Source organism: Eleutherodactylus coqui, chromosome 2 (assembly GCF_035609145.1).
Source record: "Eleutherodactylus coqui strain aEleCoq1 chromosome 2, aEleCoq1.hap1, whole genome shotgun sequence".
Taxonomy (NCBI): Eukaryota; Metazoa; Chordata; class Amphibia; order Anura; family Eleutherodactylidae; genus Eleutherodactylus; species Eleutherodactylus coqui.
The window spans coordinates 329,136,099-329,163,713 of record NC_089838.1 but is presented as its reverse complement, the minus strand read 5'-3'; the positions used below and the strand labels follow the sequence as shown (position 1 = coordinate 329,163,713).

The 27,615-nt window shown below is 49.9% G+C and overlaps 1 protein-coding gene across 2 annotated transcripts in view; it reads left to right on the top strand.

Annotated features, from left to right (window-relative positions):
• Nucleotides 1–27,615, top strand: part of PLD2 (phospholipase D2) — a 73,854-nt gene that overhangs the window by 19,677 nt on the left and 26,562 nt on the right. For both annotated transcript variants that reach the window (XM_066593844.1, XM_066593845.1), the window contains exons 2-11: nucleotides 5,454–5,565; nucleotides 10,437–10,567; nucleotides 12,959–13,110; nucleotides 13,485–13,584; nucleotides 13,730–13,795; nucleotides 18,524–18,582; nucleotides 18,822–18,914; nucleotides 20,471–20,623; nucleotides 22,360–22,509; nucleotides 22,934–23,017. In XM_066593844.1, coding sequence (XP_066449941.1) covers nucleotides 5,466–5,565; nucleotides 10,437–10,567; nucleotides 12,959–13,110; nucleotides 13,485–13,584; nucleotides 13,730–13,795; nucleotides 18,524–18,582; nucleotides 18,822–18,914; nucleotides 20,471–20,623; nucleotides 22,360–22,509; nucleotides 22,934–23,017 — 1,088 coding nt within the window. In that variant the 5' untranslated portion in view covers nucleotides 5,454–5,465. The remainder of the gene's footprint in view (nucleotides 1–5,453; nucleotides 5,566–10,436; nucleotides 10,568–12,958; nucleotides 13,111–13,484; nucleotides 13,585–13,729; nucleotides 13,796–18,523; nucleotides 18,583–18,821; nucleotides 18,915–20,470; nucleotides 20,624–22,359; nucleotides 22,510–22,933; nucleotides 23,018–27,615) is intronic.

The following is a 27,615-nucleotide window of genomic DNA, read 5'->3' as shown; positions in this document are numbered from 1 at the left end:
CCTTACCAGATCTACCATGTCAGTGGAATTAAGCCTTGGCAGGATGGGGAAACTTGAGGTGACTCAGACCATTGGGAAGGAAAATTTGCAGCAGCCCATTCCCGTGGTCAGAATAGGAGACACCCTCTCAGTACGCCAACCACGAGAGGCCAAAGATTCCTACAGAGAAATAAAACCAAGTTCTCTGTCCGGCCGAGGCGCACCCATCTAATAAAGCATGACATAACTGAGCGTAAGCCTCAAACCGTACAGGATACCGGAAGTGCGTAGAGAAGCAATCTCTGCTGAGGTCAAGCCTGTGCTTGATCTAGGAGTGATTGAGGAGCCAAAAAGTGGGTGGTCAAACCCCATTGTTTTGATCCCCAAGCCAAATGGCACTTGGAGATTTTGTTGACTTTTCTGAAGTCATTACTGAATCACCAAGTTTGATGCTTATCCCATGCCGAGGGTAGATGAGCTGATTGAGGGATTAGGTAATGCCAGATACGTTACCACTCTTGACCTTACAAAGGGGTGCGGGCTTATACCTTTGGATAAAGCCAAAGAGAAAACTCTTCTCTCCACCCCAGGTGGTTTGTTTTGGATTGCACAGGGCAGCAGCTACTTTTCAGAGGTTGATGGACCACATGTTGAGGCCATATTGTGGCTGGTCAGCTGCATGCCTGGACAATGTGGTCAGTTACACTTCGGATTGGGAAAGTCACTTTTGCAAAGCACAGGCGATCTTGGGTGCTATAAGGGATGTGGGCCTGACCGTAAACCCAGAGAAGGGCACTCTAGCCTTGGAAGAATGCCAAATACCTTGGCTACATCCTTGGCCGAGGAGTAATCAAACCTCAGATTAATAAGGTGGAGGCCATGCAAGATTAGCCGAGGCTTTTAACGAAGAAACGAGTCAGGGACTTTCTTAGTGTCACATGATTCTATTGCAGGTTTGTGCCAAATTTTGCCTCCATAGTTACACCATTGACTGACTTGACTAAAAGTTGACAGTCCGTGATGGTGACATGGACTCCAGAGGCAGAAAAGGCTTTTCAGAGCCTGAAGTCTGCTTTGTGCCAACTTTGTGCCTGACTTCACCAAGGAATGTCCAGTACAAACAGACCCTTCTGATGCGGGTGGGACGTAGCGTTATCTCAGACACTAAATGGTGAGGAGCATCCAGTAATGTACGGAAGTGGTCTGCTGCAGAGAAAAACCTAGCCCATTGTAGAGCGGGAGTGTTTAGCAGGTGAGTGGGCACTGGAGGCATTTAAACATTATCTCCTGGGCAGCAAGTGCAGGCTGGTATCAGATCATGCCTCCTGGACTTGGATGAAGCAGAACTAGGGGAACATAAGGCTGATGAGATGGAACTTCAGTTGTACTATTGAAGGTAGACCCGACAAGTCACAGGTAATGCGGACACCTTGTCTAGGGTGTACTGTATGATGGCCAATCATGCCAGCCCTCCGGTCTGGAGAAGAAGGGGGATATGTAGGCATGGGACAGGGAACTTACTGGAGGGAATATACGCATCAGTACAGGACTTGTTAGCTCCCAATTATCTCAGTTGTCTCCACTGAGTTTGTTACTGGGGCATAAAGGTCTGAGCCTGAGAATGAACACCAGTCCACTGAACGGCTGACCAACACCGCATGTTACTACTAGGTGAGAAAAACACTTGTTAGTGGCCTAGTCTAGTTAGTGGCCAGCCGGGCAGGTGTTTTATTGGTTTATGTGTTGCATGTAGCTGATTCTACACTGAGCTTATATTGCTGGCATAAAATTAAAGCTGGATGGATTTTATATGAACTGTGCGAGTGACTCTGTCCTTGCTGAACCCCACAGCCTCCCAACGCAGACAGTGCTACAATAGTGATGTGGAGAATGCTGGGTATACCCTGGGCATCTACTGTATATAATTATATATGTGCAGCTGGTATGTTATACATCTGTATATAGTGATATGGAGAATGCTAGGTATACCCATGGGCATCTCCTGTATATAATTATATATGTACAGCTGGTATAAGTTGTACATACCCCCCCCCCCCCTGTATATAGTGATATGGAGCGTGCTGGTGTACCCTGGGTATCTTCTGCATATAATTGGATATATACAGCTGGTAGAAGTTTTATACATCCTCCTGTATATAGTAATAGAGACCATACTGGTATAACCTGGGTATCTCCTGTATATAATTGGATATGTACAGCTGGTATGAGCTATAGATCTTCTGTATATAGTGATATGGACCATGCTGGTATAACCTGGGTATCTTCTGTATATAATTTATATATGTACAGCTGGTATGAGCCATACATTTCCTGTATATAGAGATATGGAGCATGCTGGTATAATCTGGGTTTCTCCTGTATATAATTATATATGTACAGCTGGCATGGGCTATACATTTCCTGTATATAGTGAGATGTACCATGCTGGTATAACCTGGGTATCTGCTGTATATAATCATATATGCACAGCTGGTATAAGTTATACCTCTCCTATGTATAGTGGTAAGGAGCATGCTGGTATAAGCAGAGTTTCTCCCGTATATAATTCTATATGTACAGCTGGTATAACATAAGCATTGGTATTGTCGGGAGCGGTGTAGACGTATTACACTGTTTGCAGTTCCCATGTGTAATGTTTGGATTCCCCTGCAGTGTTTCCTGCTGGTAGGTGTGAGGTTCCTTGGCAGAGTACCGCTGACCTCCAGCTTGTCTTGGACGTTACACAATAGTCGTCCGCCGGGGCTTTGTCTTCTCTCACATTGAGATTCTCCGGGCGTCCGGATATTAGTGCGGCATGTAGTGGGGGGTCAGTGGTGTCTGACAGATGATGGGCTGAGTTGTCCAGCTTGCAGCGACTCCACCTGAAGGTCCCCTAAGAGTCAGATGGGAAGCGTGGGTGTAACTGTAGTGGGTGCCGGGGTAGTGGTCACCCCTAGGCCCTGGTGTCGGACAGCCAGGATGTCACCCAGCTTTCCTGGACTCCTGCATGCTGTGATGCACCCTGCTCTCTACGAGGTGCCCCTGGGACGGCCTGTAAGCCGGGGTTGGCGCGGCAGCCACGTCTTGGCGCTGCGTGGCTGTGTAATCACTTCTTGATGTAAATATTTTCTCTGCGGCTTCCTGGGCCGTCCGCCGACGCCTCGGATCGGGTTTCCACACTTACAGTAACCTCATGCTACTTCATATAAACACTAGCGAGTTTAATTAGGGCCTTAAGGAGTTGGAGGAGAGAGAATACCCAGCGTGCCAACGCCTGGCAGACGAAGGAGGGGCATCGGTCCTGGCTCTGAAGGAGGAGCTTCGATTTTATTTTTTATAGGTGGGGGAGGGGATGATTGGGGGTAAACGGACAATGTCTCCCCAGATGGGCACGGTGTCCTTGTGGAGGTCGGGCCTGTCGCTATTTGGGGGCTTTTCATTAGGAGGCCTGAAGAATGGCCAAATGAGTAAAAACTTGTACACATGGGCAGCCTTGGCTATATGCAGTCCGTGCGTTCACACAGGGCGCTGGCTGCCAGCTTAGGTGGGCACCAGGTAGATGTAGCCTGGAGGCGCTCACCCGGCCAGATGATCTTCCTCCATGCAGCAGCGTCTTGTGGCGCTACATGAACCCTCCTCCTCGTGGCTCATCCTCTGATGCTCCTAGGCACCGCAGTCATCCCCTCTAGGTCTCGTGTGGTGTGGAGTGTTAAGGCAGCGATATGCAGTCCTAAGCTCTTGCTCACGACCTGAAAGTTCAATCCCCGTGTGGTCCAGGTAGCTGGCTCAAGGTTGACTTCCATCCTTCTGAGGCCGGTAAAACGAGTACCCAGCTTGGTGAGGAAATAATAAAAAAAATTACCTGAAAGCTGCGGAATAATATATATATATATATATATTATTTTTTTTATCGGTGCACCTGCAACAGTATTGCTTAGTTCTGTTACTGTATTTGTATATGGAGCTTGGTTTTGGTATCATGTACTGAGCTTGGTTCTGGTGCTGTATTTATGTACTGAGTTTGGTTCTGGTGCTGTATTTATGCATGAAGCTAGGTTCTGGTATTATGTACTGAGCTTGGTTCTGGTGCTGTATTTATGTACTGAGCTTGCTTCTGGTGCTGTATTTATGCATGAAGCTAGGTTCCGGTATTATGTACTGAGCTTGGTTCTGGTACAGTATTTGTTCACGGAGCTCTTCTGGTGTGTATATACTGCTATCCTGCTGCACAAGCAGAATACAGACAGGCTGTACTATATGTTGTGTTTTCTTCTTGTGACTGGAGTGCCAGTAAAGAACCCCCTCTGCCACGGGGTGCCACCTCAGTGCCGGCTGGCATTGCTTGTATGCATGCAGTAATAATGTGGTTGGTTACAGGGGTTGTAAGTTATCCCCCACCTATAGGATAAGGGATGACTTGTTCACTGTGAGGGTCTCACTGCTGAGACCCCCGCTGATCTGCAGGACGGGGCTCCCATGCTTTGCTCTGCCTTCCACTGCGATGCAGTCTGTATGAAGGGAGCGCTGGCCGAGTAAGTGCGCTCAGCGCGCCATTCACTTCAGTGGAGCTGACGAACATTCACAATCATGGGCGGCACGGCCGTCTCCGCAGTCCCAATGACGGTGAATGGCGCATTAGTGCACTTGGTCGACCAGCGCTCCATTCAGTCTCCTCCTCACTGAGCGGGTGCAGTAATCCCAAGTGAGGGGGACAGGGGACCCCTGAACTCAATACCGGCGGGGGTCTCAGCAGTGAGACCCCCATCAGTGATCCCCTATCCTACTGACCAGTGGAAATTTACCATATGGATATTGCCCTAAAATCAGTTACATTAAGCTTTACTCACCACTGCAGGACACTTGGGGGCGCTGTTGTATTGATTCCTATGGATATATTGGCTTTCAGTAGTGGTGAAGTGAATGGCTACATTACATGGGGTCCAGTACCAAAACACTCAGACTGGGACCCCCTCCCCAAAACTGAGCGCTCCATCCAACGTGCTGCCATTTGTTAAAGAGGTATTCCATCTTGGACCTTTGTGGCACATCCTCAGGATATACGGCTTCTGCTTATAGGCTTCTATTTCCATCTCTTGCCATACTTAGCTGAGATGGGAATATCATTTTATTTTCAGGGCTACGAATCGAAAGATTGCTTAATTCTGCCTGCCTGCGATCACCACTAGGGGGAGCTCACTCTATAGGGATTTATACAGCTAGTATTGGGCTTGATGGGAGGTACATACTGTGAGCTTTTCCCAGTGGCAACTGCAGCTATATAGTGAGCAATATACTGTATATAGGCAGCGGGGGAGGGGAAGCGACAACTCGGGAAAGTTCTGTCTCCGGTAATGGTTGTCAATTCCCAAACCCATGCAGTCTGGAGATCGGGCCAGCCCTCCCTCCCAGGGGGACGTGAGTATAAGCTGATGGTATATGTATATCCCCCTAACGTACCTCTCTCGCCCCTCCAGGTGTCTCCTAACATGCAGTCTCCCGACTCCCCCGATGGCTGCTTCCAGCTGGACACGGCGGCGCTGGACTTGGAACTGGATGAGCTGGACTCTATCCGGGAAGATGATGGAGGTAATGGGGCCCCGATCCATGGTCTATGCCGGGGGGCCCATACGTGCCGGCTCTGGGGGGCCGCACTACACTTACTAGCCCCCGGGCAGTATTTATTAATGGTAATTATTTTTTGGACTGGCTTCACCTGCAGCTCCTGTCCGGTGGTGCCGCCGTTAGAGCAAGTCTGTGACTCTTGACCCCCTCCACCCCCCCAGCATCTGCGTTCCTGCATGCAAACGCCGGCCTATGTGCAGCGCAGATGCAGGAGGGAGAAGTCGGGGATCACGTGAGGGAGAGGTCAGGGGTCACAGATGGAGAGCAGCAGCTGCCAGACCAGAGCTGCAGAGGAAGTAAATTCAATGATTGTCGGGTTGCAGCCCAGCACTACTGGGGGCCTCCTAACGGGGGTCAGTGTTGCTACTCAGGGCCCACTAATGGGGGAAGGGGGTGGGCAGTGTTACTACTGAAGGCCTGCTAGCAGGGAGTGGTCATTGTTGCTACTGGGGCCCCGCTAATGGGGCCCGCTAGCAGGGGGGTCAGTGTTGCTACTGGGAGCCCGCAAACAGGGGGCATCAGTGTTGCTGCTGGGGCCCACTAACAGGGAGTGGTCATTGTTGCTGCTGGGGCCCCGCTAATGGGGGGGGCAGTGTTACTGCTGGGGGCCCGCTAGCAGAGGGGTCAGTGTTGCTGCTGGGGCCCGCTAACAGGGGGGGTCACTATTACTCTGCCACTCCAGACAACTCTCAGTGGTTCCAGTATGTGTTCGGTATCTTGTGTTTTGCTGCTTTCAATGGGGGCGCCGTTTTGTACTTGTCCTCATGAATGCTTCCGTGTTCCCCTTGTGCGCAGTACTTCACTTGTAAGGGCAGCAGTTTGTGTTTTGAATTTCCCAACGCGCATTCAGGGGTCCCAATCAGACCCCTACAATCATGAGGCGCTGTTCGGTTGCCATGGCAGCTTGGGGCCTTCTGAAGTCCCCCAGGTCTGCCATGACAGTTTGCCTATTAAGGGGTGCCCGTGGCATGTCAGAAAGTGTGAAACTACGGTATGGTATTCCATTATATTGTGTGACCGATCAAACGCCTGCGGGGCCGGGACTGAAAATGAGAAGTCACATAATGATGAAGGTTACAAAGTAAGTTTATGTGTTAATCGCCGCCTCCCTAGAAGTCTGATCTACTAAAGTAACATATCTACCCCCCCCCCCCCCCCCCACGTTGAGCGTCGTCAGACAAGGGAACACAGTCTCCCAGAAAAAGTGGAATAAACAGCGATCCAAAAGTGCCATGTGCTGCAGTCTGGTATCAATAGAAACTACAGGCCGTCCCGCAAAAAACGAGCCGCGCACAACTGTGTCAACGGAAGAATAAAGTCACGGCGGCGGAAAATAATCGGATTTTTAAAGAACTTTAATTTTTTTAAAAGTAGAACAGAAGAAAAAAATAAACTGACATTTGGTGTCGTAATCGTACCGACCGATGGGGTAAATGTGCTGTTTGTATGGTTTTTGGTAACCATAGAAACAAGACCCCCCAAAAGAGGGCGAAATTGCTGTTTTTCCTTCCCTTTTACTCCACTTAGACTTTATTAAAAGTTTTCCAGTGGATGATATGGTAATTATACAACCCGCAGACGGCGCCGGCGATGGAACACGAAGAGCATTATGATTAAGGGGTTAATGACGGTCAGGCTTTATTAAGGTGGTAAGGCGCTAGTAATGCCACGTCCGGGGAGTCCCAGCAGATGGTTGAGGGCGCCTCTCCCTGCCAGTAATGGACACGGTCTGAGGTCGGAGGGGGTGAACGCCCCGCCGCAGAGGGCGGGTGACATATTCCACAGCGGTCAGAGTCCGCGGGTTGATGTTTAATTTCATCACTTGTTATGTTGGTCTAATCTTGTGTAGACAGAGCGGCCACTTTATTAGAGACCCCCATCTGGTAGCGCTGGACCCCTTTGGCCTCTAGAGCTGCAGTGATTGGCCGTGGGGTAGATCCCACCAGGTGATCAAACCGTTCTGCAGGAATATCACTTCTTCGTGATACAGTTATTGAGCTTTCTGTTTCTCTTGGATACAATGGCGCTGGGACGGGTCATCCGCCATGTCTTGGCGTGGACGGGCTATAAGCGTCTGCTTACATTAGCTGGAGCTCCAGCGTTGTGCTCGGTTACGGCTGTTGGTCAGACCGGTTCCTGACATCCTCCTCCAACCCCTCAGGTTGTTTCCATCCACAGGATCCCCTTCTGCTGATGTCTTCCCCGATGGCGCCGTGGAATCTCGCGCCCCATTTGTTAGACTCTACCTAGAATAAGCCACAGACTCCGTTTACGGATTTTAATGGCCGCTGTATGTATTTTACACGGGGTTACCGATAAACACAACTCTGAAAACCATAAATACAGACTCAGTCCCACCGACCCAAGTCTACTATCCAATCACTGAACTCTAAGCCACCTTGATGCCCACCGGCAGGAGGCGGGCGGCAATCCCCCAATTACAGATGCCCGCGACAAAGATGGACAAAACAATTAAGCGGCCCTGTAACCTCCATTACCGTCACATTACAATGACCTTAACCCGTTCCGGATTCCATGAGGCCTCCGTCCCTCGGTCCCTCGGCCGTACATTCTCTGTATACTCTCCCCACCATTACATACGTATACCCCACACGCCGGCAGTGACATCCCGCCCCGACTGGTCCAGCACCGCTGACCGGGCCTCGCTGGAAGTCGCTCCGATCGCTGCATTTTCACATCTAACGCGGATTCACACTGAAGCTGATCCACGGAGAACTTGTCATGTGATTATATGCCGCACCCCGGGGAGGTCGCGGGGTCGCGATGCCGCACCCCGGGAGGTCGCGGGGTCGCGATGCCGCACCCCGGGAGGTCGCGGGGTCGCGATGCCGCACCCCGGGAGGTCGCGGGGTCGCGATGCCGCACCCCGGGGGGGTCGCGGGGTCGCGATGCCGCACCCCGGGGGGGTCGCAGGGTCGCAATGCCGCACCCCGGGGGGGTCGCGGGGTCGCGATGCCGCACCCCGGGGTCACAGCTCTAACAGGGAAGCGCCAATCGTGAGAGGCCTGGGGTCTCTAATAAAGTGGCCATGTACTGCAGACAGACCCTCTTTATTAGAGCCCCCGGACCTTTGACGATCAGTGCTTCCCTGTACGTACATTAGAGCCGTGAGGCCGCAGCGCAGCATGAAGCGCAGTAATATGTACATGTAGTGTATGGGGAAATGACAGAATTGTATTTATTTTTAATTCTCTTTACAGTCCCAGTAATCTCCTTACAGTGACGGCCGGCCTGTGGCCCCTCCTCTATTGGTCCCTGATATTGGAGGTTTCTGGTTGGTGGAGTAGGACTGGTGCTCCGCCATTAGCTGGCTGACTACTTGTGTGCGCTGACAGCTTCCTTTGTTCTCTAGCCGCCTCTCCCCTCTGTATTTAGAGGACTCCTCTGGGTGATCGGCAGTACAAGTAGCGGCAGGTCCTGAAGCCAGCGCGGGCGGGTCTGTTTGCTATACATGCGGCTGCCTCTTCATGCTGCACAGACCTGTTTTAGGTCCTTCCCACTGGGGCCAACGGGAAGCATGAGAAGACGACTCAAGACACAAGAGAGGGCACAAGAAATGTAGTGGATAATATATGAGCTGCGTACAGGGAGGGGAGTAGGAAGATGGACAGGGGGGAAGGGAGGTATGAAGATGGGGGGGGGGGTTAAGAAGATGTACAGGGGGGAAGGGAGGTATGAAGATGGGGTGGGGGGTTAAAAAGATGTACAGGGGGGAAGGGAGGTATGAAGATGGGGGGGGTTAAGAAGATGGACAGGGTGGGGAAGGGAGGTATGAAGATGGAGGGGGGGTAGGAAGATGGACGGGAGGGGGGAGGGAGGTATGAAGATGGAGGGGGGGTAGGAGGATGGACAGGGGGGGGGGAGGGAGGTATGAAGATGGGGGGGGGGTAGGAAGATGGACAGGGAGGTAGGAAGGTGAACAGGGAGGAAGGGCGGTATGAAGATGGAGGGGGGAGTAGGAAGATGGACAGGGTGGGGAAGGGGGGTATGAAGATGGACAGGAAGGAGGAGGGGGGTAGGAAGATGGACAGGATGGGGAAGGGGGGGTATGAAGATGGACAGGGTGGGGAAGGGGGGGGTATGAAGATGGACAGGGTGGGGAAGGGGGGTATGAAGATGGACAGGGTGGGGATGGGGGGTATGAAGATGGACAGGAAGGAGGAGGGGGGTAGGAAGATGGACAGGGTGGGGAGGGGGGGGTATGAAGATGGACAGGAAGGAGGAAGGCGGTAGGAAGATGGACAGGGTGGGGAAGGGGGGTATGAAGATGGACAGGGTGGGGAAGGGGGGTATGAAGATGGACGGGGGGAGGAGGGGGGATATAAAGATGTATAGGGAGGGAGGTATGAAGATCTCCATCTTTGGCCTCTTTTTACATGGAGTGAGAAATTGTCATTGTCCGCCCGTTGAGTCGTTTGTTTTACATGCAGTTCTCTCACACCGGTAACCATTTTACATTTTTTCGTCATTCGCTCGCTCATGTGATCGTTGGTCAGTGAGTGAATGGGACGACTAAATGGTCGTCATCTGTATAAAGCGATTAGCGACGACTGAACGATTATCTTTATGTTTGCATATCATGAAGGACGTACAATTCCTCGGCTGTTCAGTCGGCGGCCGCGATCACACTGACCGAATATCACTGGAATCCACACCACCCAGTATTATTGTAAAAGGGCCCCTCGCAACGTGCCGCACCTCTCCTCCCGCCGTCTGTGGGGTCGCTGGGCAGCCAATTACTGACCTCCATGTCATCATGGGGGCGGATTTATGCAAATAAGGTGCAATTATATCATATTTTATTCTCTCTCCAGATTCCCAACTTAGTAATTTCCTCACCGTCTACGACATGAAGCCCCTGAAGCACCAAGGGATCGTGTTCCTCAAAGGCTTCGCCGTGACTGCAAATATACTACAGACCGAGCGTTATACCAGCGGCTCCAAGGTGAGAAGATGGCAGAATCTACCCATAAAGCACTGCGAGTCTGCCCCTCCCCCTGCAGGGTGATATATACAGAAGGGGGCTATGAGTCTGCTCCTCCCCCTGCAGGGTGATATATACAGAAGGGAGCTATGAGTCTGCTCCTCCTGCAGGGTGATATATACAGAAGGGGGCAATGAGTCTGCTCCTCCTGCAGGGTGATATATACAGAAGGGGGCAATGAGTCTGCTCCTCCTGCAGGGTGATATATACAGAAGGGGGCTATGAGTCTGCTCCTCCTGCAGGGTGATATATACAGAAGGGGGCTATGAGTCTGCCCCTCCTCCTGCAGGGTGATATATACAGAAGGGAGCTATGAGTCTGCTCCTCCTCCTGCAGGGTGATATATACAGAAGGGAGCTATGAGTCTGCTCCTCCTCCTGCAGGGTGATATATACAGAAGGGAGCTATGAGTCTGCTCCTCCTCCTGCAGGGTGATATATACAGAAGGGAGCTATGAGTCTGCTCCTCCCCCTGTAGGGTGATATATACAGAAGGGAGCTATGAGTCTGCTCCTCCTGCAGGGCGATATATACAGAAGGGGGCTATGAGTCTGCTCCTCCTGCAGGGTGATATATACAGAAGGGGGCTATGAGTCTGCTCCTCCTGCAGGGTGATATATACAGAAGGGGGCTATGAGTCTGCTCCTCCTGCAGGGTGATATATACAGAAGGGGGCTATGAGTCTGCCCCTCCCCCTGCAGGGAGATATATACAGAAGGGGGCTATGAGTCTGCTACTCCTGCAGAGCGATATATACAGAAGGGGGCTAGAAGTCTGCCCCTCCCCCTGCAGGGTGATATATACAGAAGAGAGCTATGAGTCTGCTCCTCCTGCAGGGTGATATATACAGTAGGGGGCTATGAGTCTGCTCCTCCTCCTGCAGGGTGATATATACAGAAGGGAGCTATGAGTCTGCTCCTCCTCCTGCAGGGTGATATATACAGAAGGGAGCTATGAGTCTGCTCCTCCCCCTGCAGGGTGATATATACAGAAGGGAGCTATGAGTCTGCTCCTCCCCCTGCAGGGTGATATATACAGAAGGGAGCTATGAGTCTGCTCCTCCTGCAGGGTGATTATATACAGAAGGGAGCTATGAGTCTGCCCCTCCCCCTGCAGGGTGATATATACAGAAGGGAGCTATGAGTCTGCTCCTCCTCCTGCAGGGTGATATATACAGAAGGGAGCTATGAGTCTGCTCCTCCCCCTGCAGGGTGATATATACAGAAGGGAGCTATGAGTCTGCTCCTCCTGCAGGGTGATTATATACAGAAGGGAGCTATGAGTCTGCTCCTCCCCCTGCAGGGTGATATATACAGAAGGGGGCTATGAGTCTGCTCCTCCCCCTGCAGGGTGATGTATACAGAAGGGAGCTATGAGTCTGCCCCTCCTCCTGCAGGGTGATATATACAGAAGGGGCTATGAGTCTGCTCCTCCTCCTGCAGGGTGATATATACAGATGGGAGCTATGAGTCTGCTCTTCCCCCTGCAGGGTGATATATACAGAAGGGAGCTATGAGTCTGCTCCTCCTCCTGCAGGGTGATATATACAGAAGAGGGCTATGAGTCTGCCCCTCCCCCTGCAGGGTGATATATACAGAAGAGGGCTATGAGTCTGCCCCTCCTCCTGCAGGGTGATATATACAGAAGAGGGCTATGAGTCTGATCCTCCTCCTGCAGGGTGATATATACAGAAGGGGGCTATGAGTCTGCCCCTCCTCCTGCAGGGTGATATATACAGAAGGGAGCTATGAGTCTGCTCCTCCTGCAGGGTGATATATACAGAAGGGGGCTAGGAGTCTGCCCCTCCTCCTGCAGGGTGATTTATACAGAAGGGAGCTATGAGTCTGCTCCTCCTCCTGCAGGGCGATATATACAGAAGAGGGCTATGAGTCTGCCCCTCCTCCTGCAGGGTGATATATACAGAAGGGAGCTATGAGTCTGCTCCTCCCCCTGCAGGGTGATATATACAGAAGGGGGCTATGAGTCTGCTCCTCCCTCTGCAGGGTGATATATACAGAAGGGGGATATGAGTCTGCTCCTCCCCCTGCAGGGTGATATATACAGAAGGGGGCTATGAGTCTGCTCCTCCCTCTGCAGGGTGATGTATAACCCAGTATATAGGTTATCAATAGACATTAGATTATACAGTTGAACCCTTACGAGTTGAGCACCCTAGGTTGCCTGGTACGAAGGTCTTCTGGATTGGTTCTCCACTCTGGGACGGGTGTTAATCTTCCTAGGATGTGATGTTCTTGGCAGTCTCTTCCGAGGAGTCTCATCTGGTGGTCTTCAGGCTTGCGGAGAGGTTTCTCCATAGACAGCACCTGATGTGATGTGTTGCCTTCTTCTGCAGGTTCGGACCAGCACATTGTATTCCATAAGCCTCACACACGGCCCCTTCCAATGGACCATTAAAAAGAAGTTCAAACACTTCCAGGAGCTTCACCGGGATCTCCTCAGACACAAGATCTTTGTCTCCCTGCTGCCCCTGAATCCGCTGTCTCGGTAAGAAGTGCGGCTCTATGATGTCTAATGGGGAGGCCGAAGGTTACTCATTGTCCTTCCATAATCTGAGGTCTTGTGGTGGCCCTCACGAAGGCCGGCCGGGTATTTGTCATTATCTTTATGGAAACCTTTTCCTTGTAGTTGTGACCCCTGAGCTCCGGCCACAAACCCCTTGTTGTAGTGTCCTTCAGTGGGTCAATGACCCACAAGTTTAACCTCAGTCTCTGATTGTTATTGTCTGGTACTTGATAACCTTATCCAGAGTTTCCTGCCTCAAGCATCACCCCGTCTCGGATGACCACAACTGTGTATCTAAGTAACTTCGACATGATAATCTGGTCATTCGAGGTTCTAATCGATTGCTCCGTCTGCAGGTTTAATGTGATGCGGTCCCGGGCTCACCCCACGTCTGAGGAGATGCCCTCCCTGCCCCGTGCTTCTGGAGAGTCTTCACGAGTGACCTCAAGTAAACAGGTTAGCATTTCCTTTACCTATTGGCTTGGATACTCGGGATCAGCAGCTGGTATCACACATGATAGGCTTAGATACACCTTCAGTTTATATACATGAACTTCTTTGTGATACTAAATAAACAAGAGTGAATGTCTTTCTCTTGCAGAAGTACCTGGCAGAGTACCTCAATGCTCTACTGGCGAAGTCCTTCTACCGGAACTATCATGCCATGGTGAGGGAAGACGGACTTGGGCAACGTCTTACAGATGGGGGGGTGGGGGGGTGGCAGCCATGGCTTGATGACTAATATCTGCTTCATACACTTGGTCTTGTTTGAGAGGCGCTCTGTGAGGTGACACGTCTCGGGGTGAGGTGGGGCGCTGCCTCGCTCCTTCTTTCACTGAATGGAGAATGTTTCCTTTGTTGATAGAAGTATTGAGTCACTGTTAGTTTAACCACTTCAGTACCAGAGAGAGATCACTTTTTTATTTCTGTTTTTTCATCCTCCCCTTCAAAGGGCCATAGGTTTTTGTTTTTTTCCCCATTGACTTGACCATATGAGATGAAACAAACAGTAGTGCAGGTCTGCGGTGTTCAGCAAGGAGGAGAAGAGGATTGATGGTACTGAATGTGGAATAGGCAAGCCAATGGATCTGTCCTGGTAGCCGCAGCCTTCCCAAAACGGACAGCCGAAGCCTCCGGGTCAGTGCAGAGAAACAAGGCTAAATGGCGCTAAGACAGAGTAAACAGGCAGGAGGATCACCGGCGGGCAACGCGTTTCAGCCCCATAATGAGGCCTTCATCAGGCGTTTATTGACTAGCACAGTAGCAACTACACTTATCAGACCGCAGGGACAGAGGAGATGACGTCGCGTGAGTCATGTGATCACATCATGTGACTATCCCGCAACTTTAAATACATAACTCAATCACACTTTTGATATATAATCAAGGAAAAGCAGTTACAATAGAGCATGGCATTAGATCACAAGAGAAGAGTCAAGGCATAAAGCGTCAGAGCTTGGAGATATACTGAAGAAGCGGACAAATGGGAAAAGCAAATAAGGCAGATAACCTGAATATGGGGTGATGATACCGGCGATAACGGCATATAGACGGACAAAACAGCAAGTAGATGAAAATGTCAGAATAAATACTTCAAACTACACAATAATTTAGTTACAAAATTGGTAATAATCTGCAAGATCTAGAACACTTCGAAGACCATGTAGATGTAGAGCTGATCAGCATGAGAGTAGGAGTACAAGGCGCAGGGCAGCGGTGTGAGCGGGCAGTCCAGACAAGATGGGGACAGGAGTATAATGGAGCAATAAAAACAGTAAAAACGCTAAAAAAGAGAAAGAAAAATAAAGAAATAAAGGTAGAATAAATCATCCATCCATCATGTACATAAAGCTCCCCAGATCCCATGAGGCTCCATAGAGGATGACATATCATCCATCCATCATGTATATACAGCTCCCAGATCCCATGAGGCTCCATAGAGGGTGACATATCATCCATCCATCATGTACATAAAGCTCCCAGATCCCATGAGGCTCCATAGAGGGTGACATATCATCCATCCATCATGTACATAAAGCTCCCAGATCCCATGAGGCTCCATAGAGGGTGACATATCATCCATCCATCATGTATATACAGCTCCCAGATCCCATGAGGCTCCATAGAGGGTGACCTATCATCCATCCATCATGTACATAAAGCTCCCATATCCCATGAGGCTCCATAGAGGGTGACACATCATCCATCCATCATGTACATAAAGCTCCCAGATCCCATGAGGCTCCATAGAGGGTGACATATTATCCATCCATCATGTACATAAAGCTCCCAGATCCCATGAGGCTCCATAGAGGGTGACATATCATCCATCCATCATGTACATAAAGCTCCCATATCCCATGAGGCTCCATAGAAGGTGACATATCATCCATCATGTACATAAAGCTCCCAGATCCCATGAGGCTCCATAAAAGGTGACATATCATCCATCCATCATGTACATAAAGCTCCCATATCCCATGAGGCTCCATAGAAGGTGACATATCATCCATCCATCATGTACATAAAGCTCCCAGATCCCATGAGGCTCCATAGAGGGTGACATATCATCCATCCATTATGTACATAAAGCTCCCAGATCCCATGAGGCTCCATAGAGGGTGACATATCATCCATCCATCATGTATATACAGCTCCCAGATCCCATGAGGCTCCATAAAGGGGGGAAATATCATTCATCCATCATGTACATAAAGCTCCAAGATCCCATGAGGCTCCATAGAGGGTGACATATCATCCATTCATCATGTACATAAAGCTCCCAGATCCCATGAGGCTCCATAGAGGGTGACATATCATCCATCCATCATGTACATACATCTCCCAGATCCCATGAGGCTCCATAGAAGGTGACATATCATCCATCGATCATGTACATAAAGCTCCCAGATCCCATGAGGCTCCATAGAGGGTGACATATCATCCATCCATCATGTACATACATCTCCCAGATCCCATGAGGCTCCATAGAAGGTGACATATCATCCATCCATCATGTACATAAAGCTCCCAGATCCCATGAGGCTCCATAGAAGGTGACATATCATCCATCCATCATGTACATAAAGCTCCCATATCCCATGAGGCTCCATTGAGGGTGACATATCATCCATTCATCATGTACATAAAGCTCCCAGATCCCATGAGGCTCCATAGAGGGTGACATATCATCCATTCATCATGTACTTAAAGCTCCCAGATCCCATGAGGCTCCATAGAAGGTGACATATCATCCATCCATCATGTACATAAAGCTCCCAGATCCCATGAGGCTCCATAGAGGGTGACATATCATCCATCCATCATGTACATAAAGCTCCCAGATCCCATGAGGCTCCATAGAGGGTGACATATCATCCATCCATCATGTACTTAAAGCTCCAAGATCCCATGAGGCTCCCCCTCCTAACTGTCCCTCAAGCCTTACATTCTTTATGGTACCATTTAATGTCTGGAAAAACTTTTACATTTTTGGAAGTGTGGAGAAATGAATAAAAATTGCAATTGCGCCATCTTTGGTGGGTTTAGTTCTTGAAGCATTTACAGTGCAGTAAAATGACCCCTGGACTTTGTTCTGCGGGTCGATACGATTACAGCAACACTAAGTTTATATTTAAACCTACGTTGCTGTCCGTCGCCGTGTTCTGACACATGTAACGTCTTTAAATTTTTTTTATTAATTTGGCCGTGTGAGGGCTCGTTCCTTTGTGGGGTGAGCTGTAGTTTTAATTGGTGCCATTTTTTTATATACCCGGTGATGCCAAATGTAGAGGGTTTTTTAATTGTTTAGCTTTTAATGGAAAAAGGGGTGTTTTTGTTTTTCTTTCTTTTTTTTAACTTTTTTTGGTACTGTTAAAAATTAAGTAAAAAAAACTTCTATGAAATATTTTTTTCCATTTTTTTTATTTAGTCCCCACAGGGGGCTTGAAATTGCAATTATATGCTTTTTAGCGTTGCCAATGAAGCACGGCACCAGGGCTTGATGGACATCCATGTATGGCACCCCTGGGAACCTTTAGTAGAGTCAAAGCTGCCATGTTGATTTATTGGCACCCCCGATTGCATCATGGGTGTCTGCCAATGGGGCACAGGAAAGGGTCCCCTTCCCTGCTGACTGTTTAGCTGCATGGCCAGTTTTGATGGCAACATTCAAACTGATTGCGGTAATTACTGGTGGCTGTTGGCAGATAGCCCTGTCACTGGGACAGTACATAAAGCCACCTGTGGATGTACCCTATACCAGAGGGAAGCCACCACCACGATTGCTGCCCTGTCTATCACCCCCTCACTACCAGCCCATTCCTGTACCATCCTTCACATAAGGGGACCTCTCTTTGGCGCGCTGCCTGGACTTCTGTTTTTTATATGTTGGGAGGCCCGTGGATCGCGCGCTGGGAGGCCCGTGGATCGCGCGCTGGGAGGCCCGTGGATCGCGCGTTGGGAGGCCCGTGGATCGCGCGCTGGGAGGCGTGCACTAATATTTTTAGTACCGGTCCAGTGCTGCTGATTTCTCTAATATTCGGTTTTATATACTGGTGAACGCTCTACTCTTACCTTCTGTAGAGCGCAGCCATTATCGGCCCTTGTGCTAACCTGGTTATTTGTGCCTTTAAACCCCTGATTGGAGAAGAGGTCATCAGTGGGGTCTCAGTTTACATAATGTAGGGTCTGCAGCTATTTAGTAAACTCCTTACCCCTTCAGCTGATGAAGACTTGACTCATAGACTTTCTGTATCCCCAAGACAAACTGACAGGGTCCTACTGAAATTAATAGGACTCTGTAAACGGACATGGAATTTATCAGAAGTATCGGAAGCTGAAGGTGTTGGTCTCTTCCCGCAATGCCACAACCCCTCTTAGCAGTAAGCAGGAGTCTCGGACCTCTGCTGAAGGAACCTCCTGGGATGGTTTTGCAACCAGATGATGCTGATATGCTGTATATACAATATAACTGAAGCTCGCTCTTATTGTTGAGCTCCAGCAGCAGCTCTCCTATTCTGTAGATCAGGATCAAGGAAAGTAGAGACCTCAGAAGAACAATTCTTCCATCTCCAGACACTTAATGCCACAACAGTGTCCCAGTGTCTGGCAACCCGAACCCCCCCCCCCCCCCCCCCCAAGCAATGGAGATGCAAATAAAACAGAAGCTGCCTTGCTGTTAGTGAGACGTCCCTATGTGTAGACTGTTGTCCGTTTGGGTATGTAGATGTATTCTACATGGTAAACTTCTGGTTTCCCCACTCAAATGTCTACTTTAGGTTAATGACACGGTTATAATTCGGAGGTGGCATCAATCAGTAGAATGATTTTTGTTGTGATGGGATGATTGACAAGGTCACATGTCGTCACTTGACCGCATACGTTCCTCTTACAGATGGAGTTTCTGGATGTCAGTCGGCTCTCCTTCATTCCAGACCTTGGGACTAAAGGATTGTGAGTATTCGGTGTCTAGGCTGGTGGTGAACAACACTTGGCTGGACCCACAAGGGTGACTCTACCATTGCCCTGCCATCCCAAGGGTCAAAGTGTCGTAGTTCTATCATCTATTCTAAAGTACAAGAATGTATTTGGGGGCCTTCCAAGAATACATATTTTTACTGTTTAAGGTCCCCACAGCTGTTTTTTTAACTCCCTCCCCCCCCCCCCCCCCCTTTTGTATGTTTATCTTGTAGGGAAGGTTTTATATTGAAGAGATCCGGTGGTCATAGAATTCAAGGTTGCAATTGCTTCGGCCATCACCAAATTTGTTACCGTTGGTCCAAAAGGTAAAATCTCTGGGCATCTTATATGTTCCTTATTCTTTCAATGATCCTGTAACTTCCGTCTTCAGAGATTGTGATATAATCTTGTCCCTTATCTGTCCTAACCTCTTTCAGATCAGAGGTGGAAGGAGAAGTAGGACTGTTCTGTCCAACCTTGACTGAATGGTCCATCTAGATCAGAAATCCACTAGCATTATATAAACAGCACAACAGTTACATCTCATTTCTTTGCATTGTGTGCCCAAATAGTCCTACAGCTCTGGCTAGGGCACTTCTGACCATTGTAGGTACCAGAAAAGAACACTGGAGACCCAAAGTATGATTTGGTTCCATCTTGGAGTCCCTCAAGTTTATGGACCAATAAATCTCCCAGCAGCAGTCATTTTACCAAGAACCTCGGTCTTGTAGCTTAGATATTCCATATAGTATCAGAGCTCTGGTTGGGGCCGGAGTTGTCAGATTCTATTCTATTAAATATGGATCAAGGACCTTCACCTTCAAACTGGTGGTGGTGACTTCTATATAGTCAATGTCTCTTGTACTAGTGGAGGGGACTTCTGTGCCATAAATGTCTTGCTGTATTGATAGAGGGGACTTCTGTACTACAAATACCTTTGTACTGTATGTGACTTCTTATTTTGCCTTCTTTCTTACCCTGGCACACTCCTTACACTGTATATTTTCTTCCTTCTGTCATCTTTCTCGCTATCTCAGTTTTTGCTGCCGCCTTGGGCATCCCGTGTCTTTCCCGTCGCCTTGGGCATCCCGTGTCTTTCCCGCCGCCTTGGGCATCCCGTGTCTTTCCCGCCGCCTTGGGCATCCCGTGTCTTTCCCGCCGCCTTGGGCATCCCGTGTCTTTCCCGCCGCCTTGGGCATCCCGTGCCTTTCCCGCCGCCTTGGGCATCCCGTGCCTTTCCCGCCGCCTTGGGCATCCCGTGCCTTTCCCGCCGCCTTGGGCATCCCGTGCCTTTCCCGCCGCCTTGGGCATCCCGTGCCTTTCCCGCCGCCTTGGGCATCCCGTGCCTTTCCCGCCGCCTTGGGCATCCCGTGCCTTTCCCGCCGCCTTGGGCATCCCGTGCCTTTCCCGCCGCCTTGGGCATCCCGTGCCTTTCCCGCCGCCTTGGGCATCCCGTGCCTTTCCCGCCGCCTTGGGCATCCCGTGCCTTTCCCGCCGCCTTGGGCATCCCGTGGCTTTCCCGCCGCCTTGGGCTTCCCGTGGCTTTCCCGCCGCCTTGGGCTTCCCGTGGCTTTCCCGCCGCCTTGGGCTTCCCGTGGCTTTCCCGCCGCCTTGGGCATCCCGTGGCTTTCCCGCCGCCTTGGGCTTCCCGTGGCTTTCCCGCCGCCTTGGGCTTCCCGTGGCTTTCCCGCCGCCTTGGGCTTCCCGTGGCTTTCCCGCCGCCTTGGGCTTCCACCATTATGTGGACATTTTATGCGCCTTTTATACTGTATGCTGCTCTAACATTACATGGTTTTACTACATTGTGTGGTCTTACTACGTGTTTTTCATGTTGTGTGATGACTCCCTTGAGTAGACCATATCTTCTCTACATCTTCTGCAGGTGGCTCGTGGTAAAAGACTCCTTCCTTCTCTACCTAAAACCAGACTCTGGAGAAATTTCCTTTGTTTTGCTCTACGATCCACAATTCAAAATCGAAGTTGGTAAAAAAACAACTGAGACGAAATACGGAGTCAGCATAGAGAACTATATACGGTAAGGGCTTCACTCGCAAAGTACAGGGCTCCATCCTCACCAGTCTAGTAGACCGTGAATGGAGTGGTAATGCTCATGTGTGACCACTGCTTCATTCATAGAGGGGATTCAGGACACCCTGTCCTCATGATTGGTTATGGTTCCAGTGGTCGGACCCCCGGAAATCATACGTTCATTGAGCCAATCCCTTTAATGGGTCATTGAATGAACAGCTGCCTTAGTTTATGATGATGATTCATAATATGCCGTATCTTGGAGTTCTCCAGGCTGGACTTTGTCAATGAAGGCCCATCTTAGACTATCAATATTTGATTGGTTACAGTCCAACCTCCAGGGGCCTTCGCCAATCAGCACATTCACAAGTAAAGGGGTTTTCCAGGATCAGCAAGTTGATTACCTATCCCCAGGATCCGATCCACGGGCGTCTGACTCTCAACGCCCCCATGGATCAGCTGCTTGAAGGGGTCGCAGTGCTTGGGGGGGGCGCTGTAACACTTTCTCAGGCCAGTGACGTCCTGTTCATCCATCATGTGGCCTTTGTACGGCAGCTCAGCCCCATACAAGTGAATGGGACTGAGCTTCTATACCAGGCGCAGCCTCTATGAAATGTCCGTAGCTATGCCTGGTATGCAGTGACGTGGCAGCGATTAGCAGAAGTCCGTCCCCCCCCCCCCCTCCCGATCAGATAATGAGGACCTTTCCTGCAGATTCGCCGTTGCTGGAATCTCGTTGCCTCAGTCGCTTCCAGGTAGCGCTGCCAGGAGTCTGAATGGGAACGATTCCAAATGATCAACCAGAGACGCATTAAAGGGCTCCAAACTCTCTTGTAGAGACCTACAGCCTCCTCGCCATTCCCAAGACCTCTGCTTGCTGTTTGTGAAACATTCAGTGTTCACACCCAGAGGCTGATGCATCCTGCTGCAGGCTGCCGGGCATGCTCGAGGGTGCAGGTTGGTGGTCACCGCCATGATGGGTTACGACCGTACTTGCTTGCTCTGTTCTTGGTGTTGATCCCGGCTCTGCGTTGGAGGGGAGGGGCAGCTTCCTCTTCCCATCATCTCTTACTAATTTTGGAAAATCAAGTGACCTTCTTAATCTGAGTAATGTGACCTCGTAGCAAGGACTTATCACTAGGGACTTCTAAAAAATAGTCTGTAACCCCCGCCCCGTCCCTCTGCCCCTCCTCCGCCCCTTGTGATCTGCACATTTAATATTTTCCTTAGAGGATGTGGAAGGCTTTCTGCCGGCGGCGGCACGTTGCATGCGGGTCACAGTAATAACTCTCCATCTGCTCAGGCATGGTCTCTTAGGGCCCTTTTACACGGGCCGACTTGTCGGACGCCGATGCTTGATGGGTCGCTGCAGCGGTAATCATTCCTTTTACACCAGTGAATGGAGGCGCAGCGGGACGGGGGTCATAAGTGAACGCCTGCCTGCTGCCGCGGCCGCTCTGTCGTCTGGTTATCTGCATGCAGAAACTGAACGAAGAGCAAACTAGTTCTTCGCCGTTCAGTTGGGGCGTGGATTTACATGCATTTACAGTAAATACCGTGCTTTACTGCAGCAGCCTGACACAGGGCTATACAATAGGATTGTCAGACGGCTGTAGAATCAGTTGTGATACTTATTAGATACAATCACTGATTACTGGAGTGACACAAGTAACGTCAGCTGATTCACAACTTTTTGCCTCACTTTCCCGAGGGATTTTATATGCTGATGTATCTTTCTTACAGAACGCTGATCCTGAACTTCAGCGGGTATCGCCAGGCCCGCTGGTGGAAGCATCAGATCACCCAGATCGCGGAGGAACATGGGAAGGACTTTCTGACTCTTCATCGGTTTGAAGCTCATGCACCAGTGAGGCAGAAAACCCAAGTAAAGTGGTGAGGATGCCCCCTCCACGGCTGTCCGCCCCCTCCACGGCTGTCCGCCCCCTCCACGGCTGTCCGCCCCCTCCACGGCTGTCCGCCCCCTCCACGGCTGTCCGCCCCCTCCACGGCTCTCCGCCCCCTCCACGGCTCTCCGCCCCCTCCACGGCTCTCCGCCCCCTCCACGGCTCTCCGCCCCCTCCACGGCTCTCCGCCCCCTCCACGGCTCTCCGCCCCCTCCACGGCTCTCCGCCCCCTCCACGGCTCTCCGCCCCCTCCACGGCTCTCCGCCCCCTCCACCGCTCTCCGCCCCCTCCACCGCTCTCCGCCCCCTCCACCGCTCTCCGCCCCCTCCACCGCTCTCCTCCTTGTATGTCTTTAGGCCGTCTTCCACTCTCTAGCCATTGTTTTACTATTCTCTGTTCCCGTCTCCCTCCAGGTTTGTTAATGGTGCCAGTTATTTTGCTGCTGTTGCAGATGCGCTGCTGCAGGCGCGGGAGGAGATCTACATCACCGACTGGTGGTAAGTAGAGTTGTGGGGTAACGTTGTATGGCATGTCTATAGGACGTGTGGACCACCGTAGGGTGTCTGGGGTCAGCCGCACTGTTAGCTTTGATACCATTGGAGTGCTGTTCGGACTGTTGCAGTCGCACGTAGGATCCTGTTGCATGGAAGAGGTTCAAAAACCCATCGGTTGCATAATTGGAGAGCCGTATTGTAGATGAATAGTGAGTATTTAGGAATCTATGATAGGAGTTTTGCTTCAATGCCCATAAGCTTAAATCCACGCCTTTTGGACGATGTACCGTACGTCGGTCACAAGGTCTACTTTTACATAGAACAACTATCTACAATGTTGTGGCTGCCTACAACATCTGGGCAACTTCTCTCCAATATGGTGACATCAAGTACTGTGCTTTACACTGATCACTGCATTTGGTCCACCTCTTTGGACAATCACAGCTTTCAGATGTTGGAGAACAGGTTCCACAAGGTGGTGAACATCCTCCGTATTTGGCTTGACCCGGGACCACTGCAGCAGCTCCGTCACTTGGTGCGCATTTTGCAGATAAGTTGGAGCAGATCTCACAGCCATTACTAGTATATCCCCAAAATGATGAGTTTGGGGACCAAAGGCAATGTGGAGAATTCATAGTCTTGTTCCCCCAAGCACTCCTTTGTGATGCAAGCTTGGTGACACGGAGTGTTGTCCTGTTAAGGCATGGCACTATAGCCAACCAGATTTCCTGAAGATATCGGTGCAGATGGTCAGCTAATGGCTCCCTGTAGAGTTCACAATTCAAGGATTGTGGTATGATGACCAAGAATCCTAGGGCCATGCTAGAAAACTGCTCCCCAGATCATGACACCGCCACGACCGGCCTGTTGAACCCCAACAGTGCAACCATGGGATATAGCTGCATGCTGGTAACACCAGATACAGACCCGGCCATCCATATAGTTCAGTGGTAAATGGGACTCACTCCAGATGAACTTCTGCCATGTCTACAAGGTCCATTGACTTCTTTCTTGGGCTCATGTGAGGCGTTGTTGACAGTGATCCGGGACACGCTTGTCTATTGAGCCATAGTCGACACAAGGTACCTGTTGTACTGCTGGGTCAGTCGGTCCACTGTGGCACGTTGCTGCTAATATACATTGTATCTAATACCAGAGATACGGCCCTCAGAACAATACATTGTATCGAATACCGGAGATACGGCCCTCAGAACAATACAGTGTATCCAATACCAGAGATACGGCCCTCAGAACAATACATTGTATCCAATACCAGAGATACGGCCCTCAGAACAATACATTGTATCCAATACCAGAGATACGGCCCTCAGAACAATACACTGTATCTAATACCGGAGATACGGCCCTCAGAACAATACACTGTATCTAATACTGGAGATACCACCCTCAGAACAATACACTGTATCTAATACCGGAGATACGGCCCTCGGAACAATACATTGTATCTAATACCGGAGATACCGCCCTCAGAACAATACATTGTATCTAATACCGGAGATACGGCCCTCAGAACAATACACTGTATCTAATACCGGAGATACGGCCCTCAGAACAATACACTGTATCTAATACCGGAGATACGGCCCTCAGAACAATACATTGTATCTAATACCGGAGATACGGCCCTCAGAACAATACACTGTATCTAATACCGGAGATACGGCCCTCAGAACAATACACTGTATCTAATACCGGAGATACGGCCCTCAGAACAATACACTGTATCTAATACCGGAGATACGGCCCTCAGAACAATACATTGTATCTAATACCGGAGATACGGCCCTCAGAACAATACACTGTATCTAATACCGGAGATACGGCCCTCAGAACAATACACTGTATCTAATACCAGAGATACGGCCCTCAGAACAATACACTGTATCTAATACCGGAGATACGGCCTTCAGAACAATACACTGTATCTAATACCGGAGATACGGCCCCCAGAACAATACACTGTATCTAATACCGGAGATACCGCCCTCAGAACAATACATTGTATCTAATACCGGAGATACGGCCCTCAGAGCAATACACTGTATCTAATACCAGAGATACGGCCCTCAGAACAATACACTGTATCTAATACCGGAGATACGGCCCTCAGAACAATACACTGTATCTAATACCGGAGATACGGCCCCCAGAACAATACACTGTATCTAATACCGGAGATACCGCCCTCAGAACAATACATTGTATCTAATACCGGAGATACGGCCCTCAGAACAATACGCTGTATCTAATACCGGAGATACGGCCCTCAGAACAATACATTGTATCTAATATCGGAGATACGGCCCTCAGAACAATACATTGTATCTAATATCGGAGATACGGCCCTCAGAACAATACACTGTATCTAATACCGGAGATACGGCCCTCAGAACAATACACTGTATCTAATACCGGAGATACAGCCCTCAGAACAATACACTGTATCTAATACCAGAGATACGGCCCTCAGAACAATACACTGTATCTAATAGCGGAGATACGGCCCTCAGAACAATACATTGTATCTAATACCGGAGATACGGCCCTCAGAGCAATACACTGTATCTAATACCAGAGATACGGCCCTCAGAACAATACACTGTATCTAATACCGGAGATACCGCCCTCAGAACAATACATTGTATCTAATACCGGAGATACGGCCCTCAGAGCAATACACTGTATCTAATACCAGAGATACGGCCCTCAGAACAATACACTGTATCTAATACCGGAGATACGGCCCTCAGAACAATACACTGTATCTAATACCGGAGATACGGCCCCCAGAACAATACACTGTATCTAATACCGGAGATACCGCCCTCAGAACAATACATTGTATCTAATACCGGAGATACGGCCCTCAGAACAATACGCTGTATCTAATACCGGAGATACGGCCCTCAGAACAATACATTGTATCTAATATCGGAGATACGGCCCTCAGAACAATACATTGTATCTAATATCGGAGATACGGCCCTCAGAACAATACACTGTATCTAATACCGGAGATACGGCCCTCAGAACAATACACTGTATCTAATACCGGAGATACAGCCCTCAGAACAATACACTGTATCTAATACCAGAGATACGGCCCTCAGAACAATACACTGTATCTAATACCAGAGATACAGCCCTCAGAACAATACACTGTATCTAATACCAGAGATACGGCCCTCAGAACAATACACTGTATCTAATAGCGGAGATACCACCCTCAGAACAATACACTGTATCTAATACTGGAGATGCCGCCCTCGGAACAATACTGAGACAGGCTTTTATGGATGTGCTGATCTGGAGGCTACAAAACATTTCTGCTGCTCTGAAAGTTCCCAAGAGCCCAGCGGCCTCCATGCTTCTTACATGGAAGAAGTTTGGAAAAATCAGGTCTCTTCCTAGAACTGCCGACCCACCAAACTAAGTCATCGGGGGAGAAGGATCTTGGTAAGAGAGGCGACCAAGAACCCAGTGGTCACGTTTGCTGAGCTCCATAGATCCTCTGTGCAGATAGAAGAAACTTCCAGCAGGTCAACCATCGCCACAGCCTCCACCAATCTGGGCTTAATGGGAGAGCCGCCAGAAAGAAGCTTCCACAGTAAAAGACACATGAACGCCGCCTGGAGTTACCAAAAAGGACCTGAATGGCCCCCAGAGTGCAAGAAACAAAATTCTTTGGTTTGATGAAACCAAGATGGAACTTTTTGGCATCCCCAGAAGCGCTGACCACAGCTTCTGGGGATGCGGCTGTTGACGGCTACTCCGCTCCCCTGCGGGTCTCTGTCGGCAGCGGCGGCTGTGACAGCTGTGGAATGGAGCGCGGGGTCTGAGTGAACTTGACAGCAAAGGGGCGCACACACAGCAGGGACAGCATTGGAGGCCGCCGGGGACTGTCACAGCGGTGGATGGGAGCGCATCATACCAAACAAATGGAGCTCAACAGTGCTAGCAGCGGGCAAAGTGTTTCATAGGGAAAAGATGGACCGCAACGACCCGAGCAGCAGCCAAGGGAGCTTTGCATTGCAGAGGAATTACTGCAGAGAGTTGGGGGGCCAGTCACCAGCCGGGGGCGTCCTCCCCCAGGACAATCCCACGTCTGCACCCATTCTTGTGGTGGAGACCATGTAAACCTTGTGGCATCATCCCCAAGGAGACGGGAGGCTATAATCCCTGCCAAAGGTGCCTCACCTAATACTGCGTGCGGGGTGTGAATACTTATGGCAATGCTGAATGGTATTGTATTTTGTAATTACAAATTCTAATATTCCGTACTTTGTCATTATTGGGTATTGAGTGAAGATGGGGAAACCATATTCTTTTGTTGTGGCCTTATGCAAATAAGGAGGAAAACAAAATGTAAAAAGTGAAGGCTCTAAAGACTCCACGAATGCCGTGTATATAGTGTGAGATGGTGACGGGGAAGTCGGGGGGGGGTACTTGTTGTGGTTCCAGGACTGGATTGTTGGATGCAGGCAGGTTGGAGGAGGATCTGTCATTCTTCCCTCTCCAGGACTGGTTTTGTTCTGTACTCCACAAACTTTGCCAGTGTTTCCCATGAGGCCACTACCGAG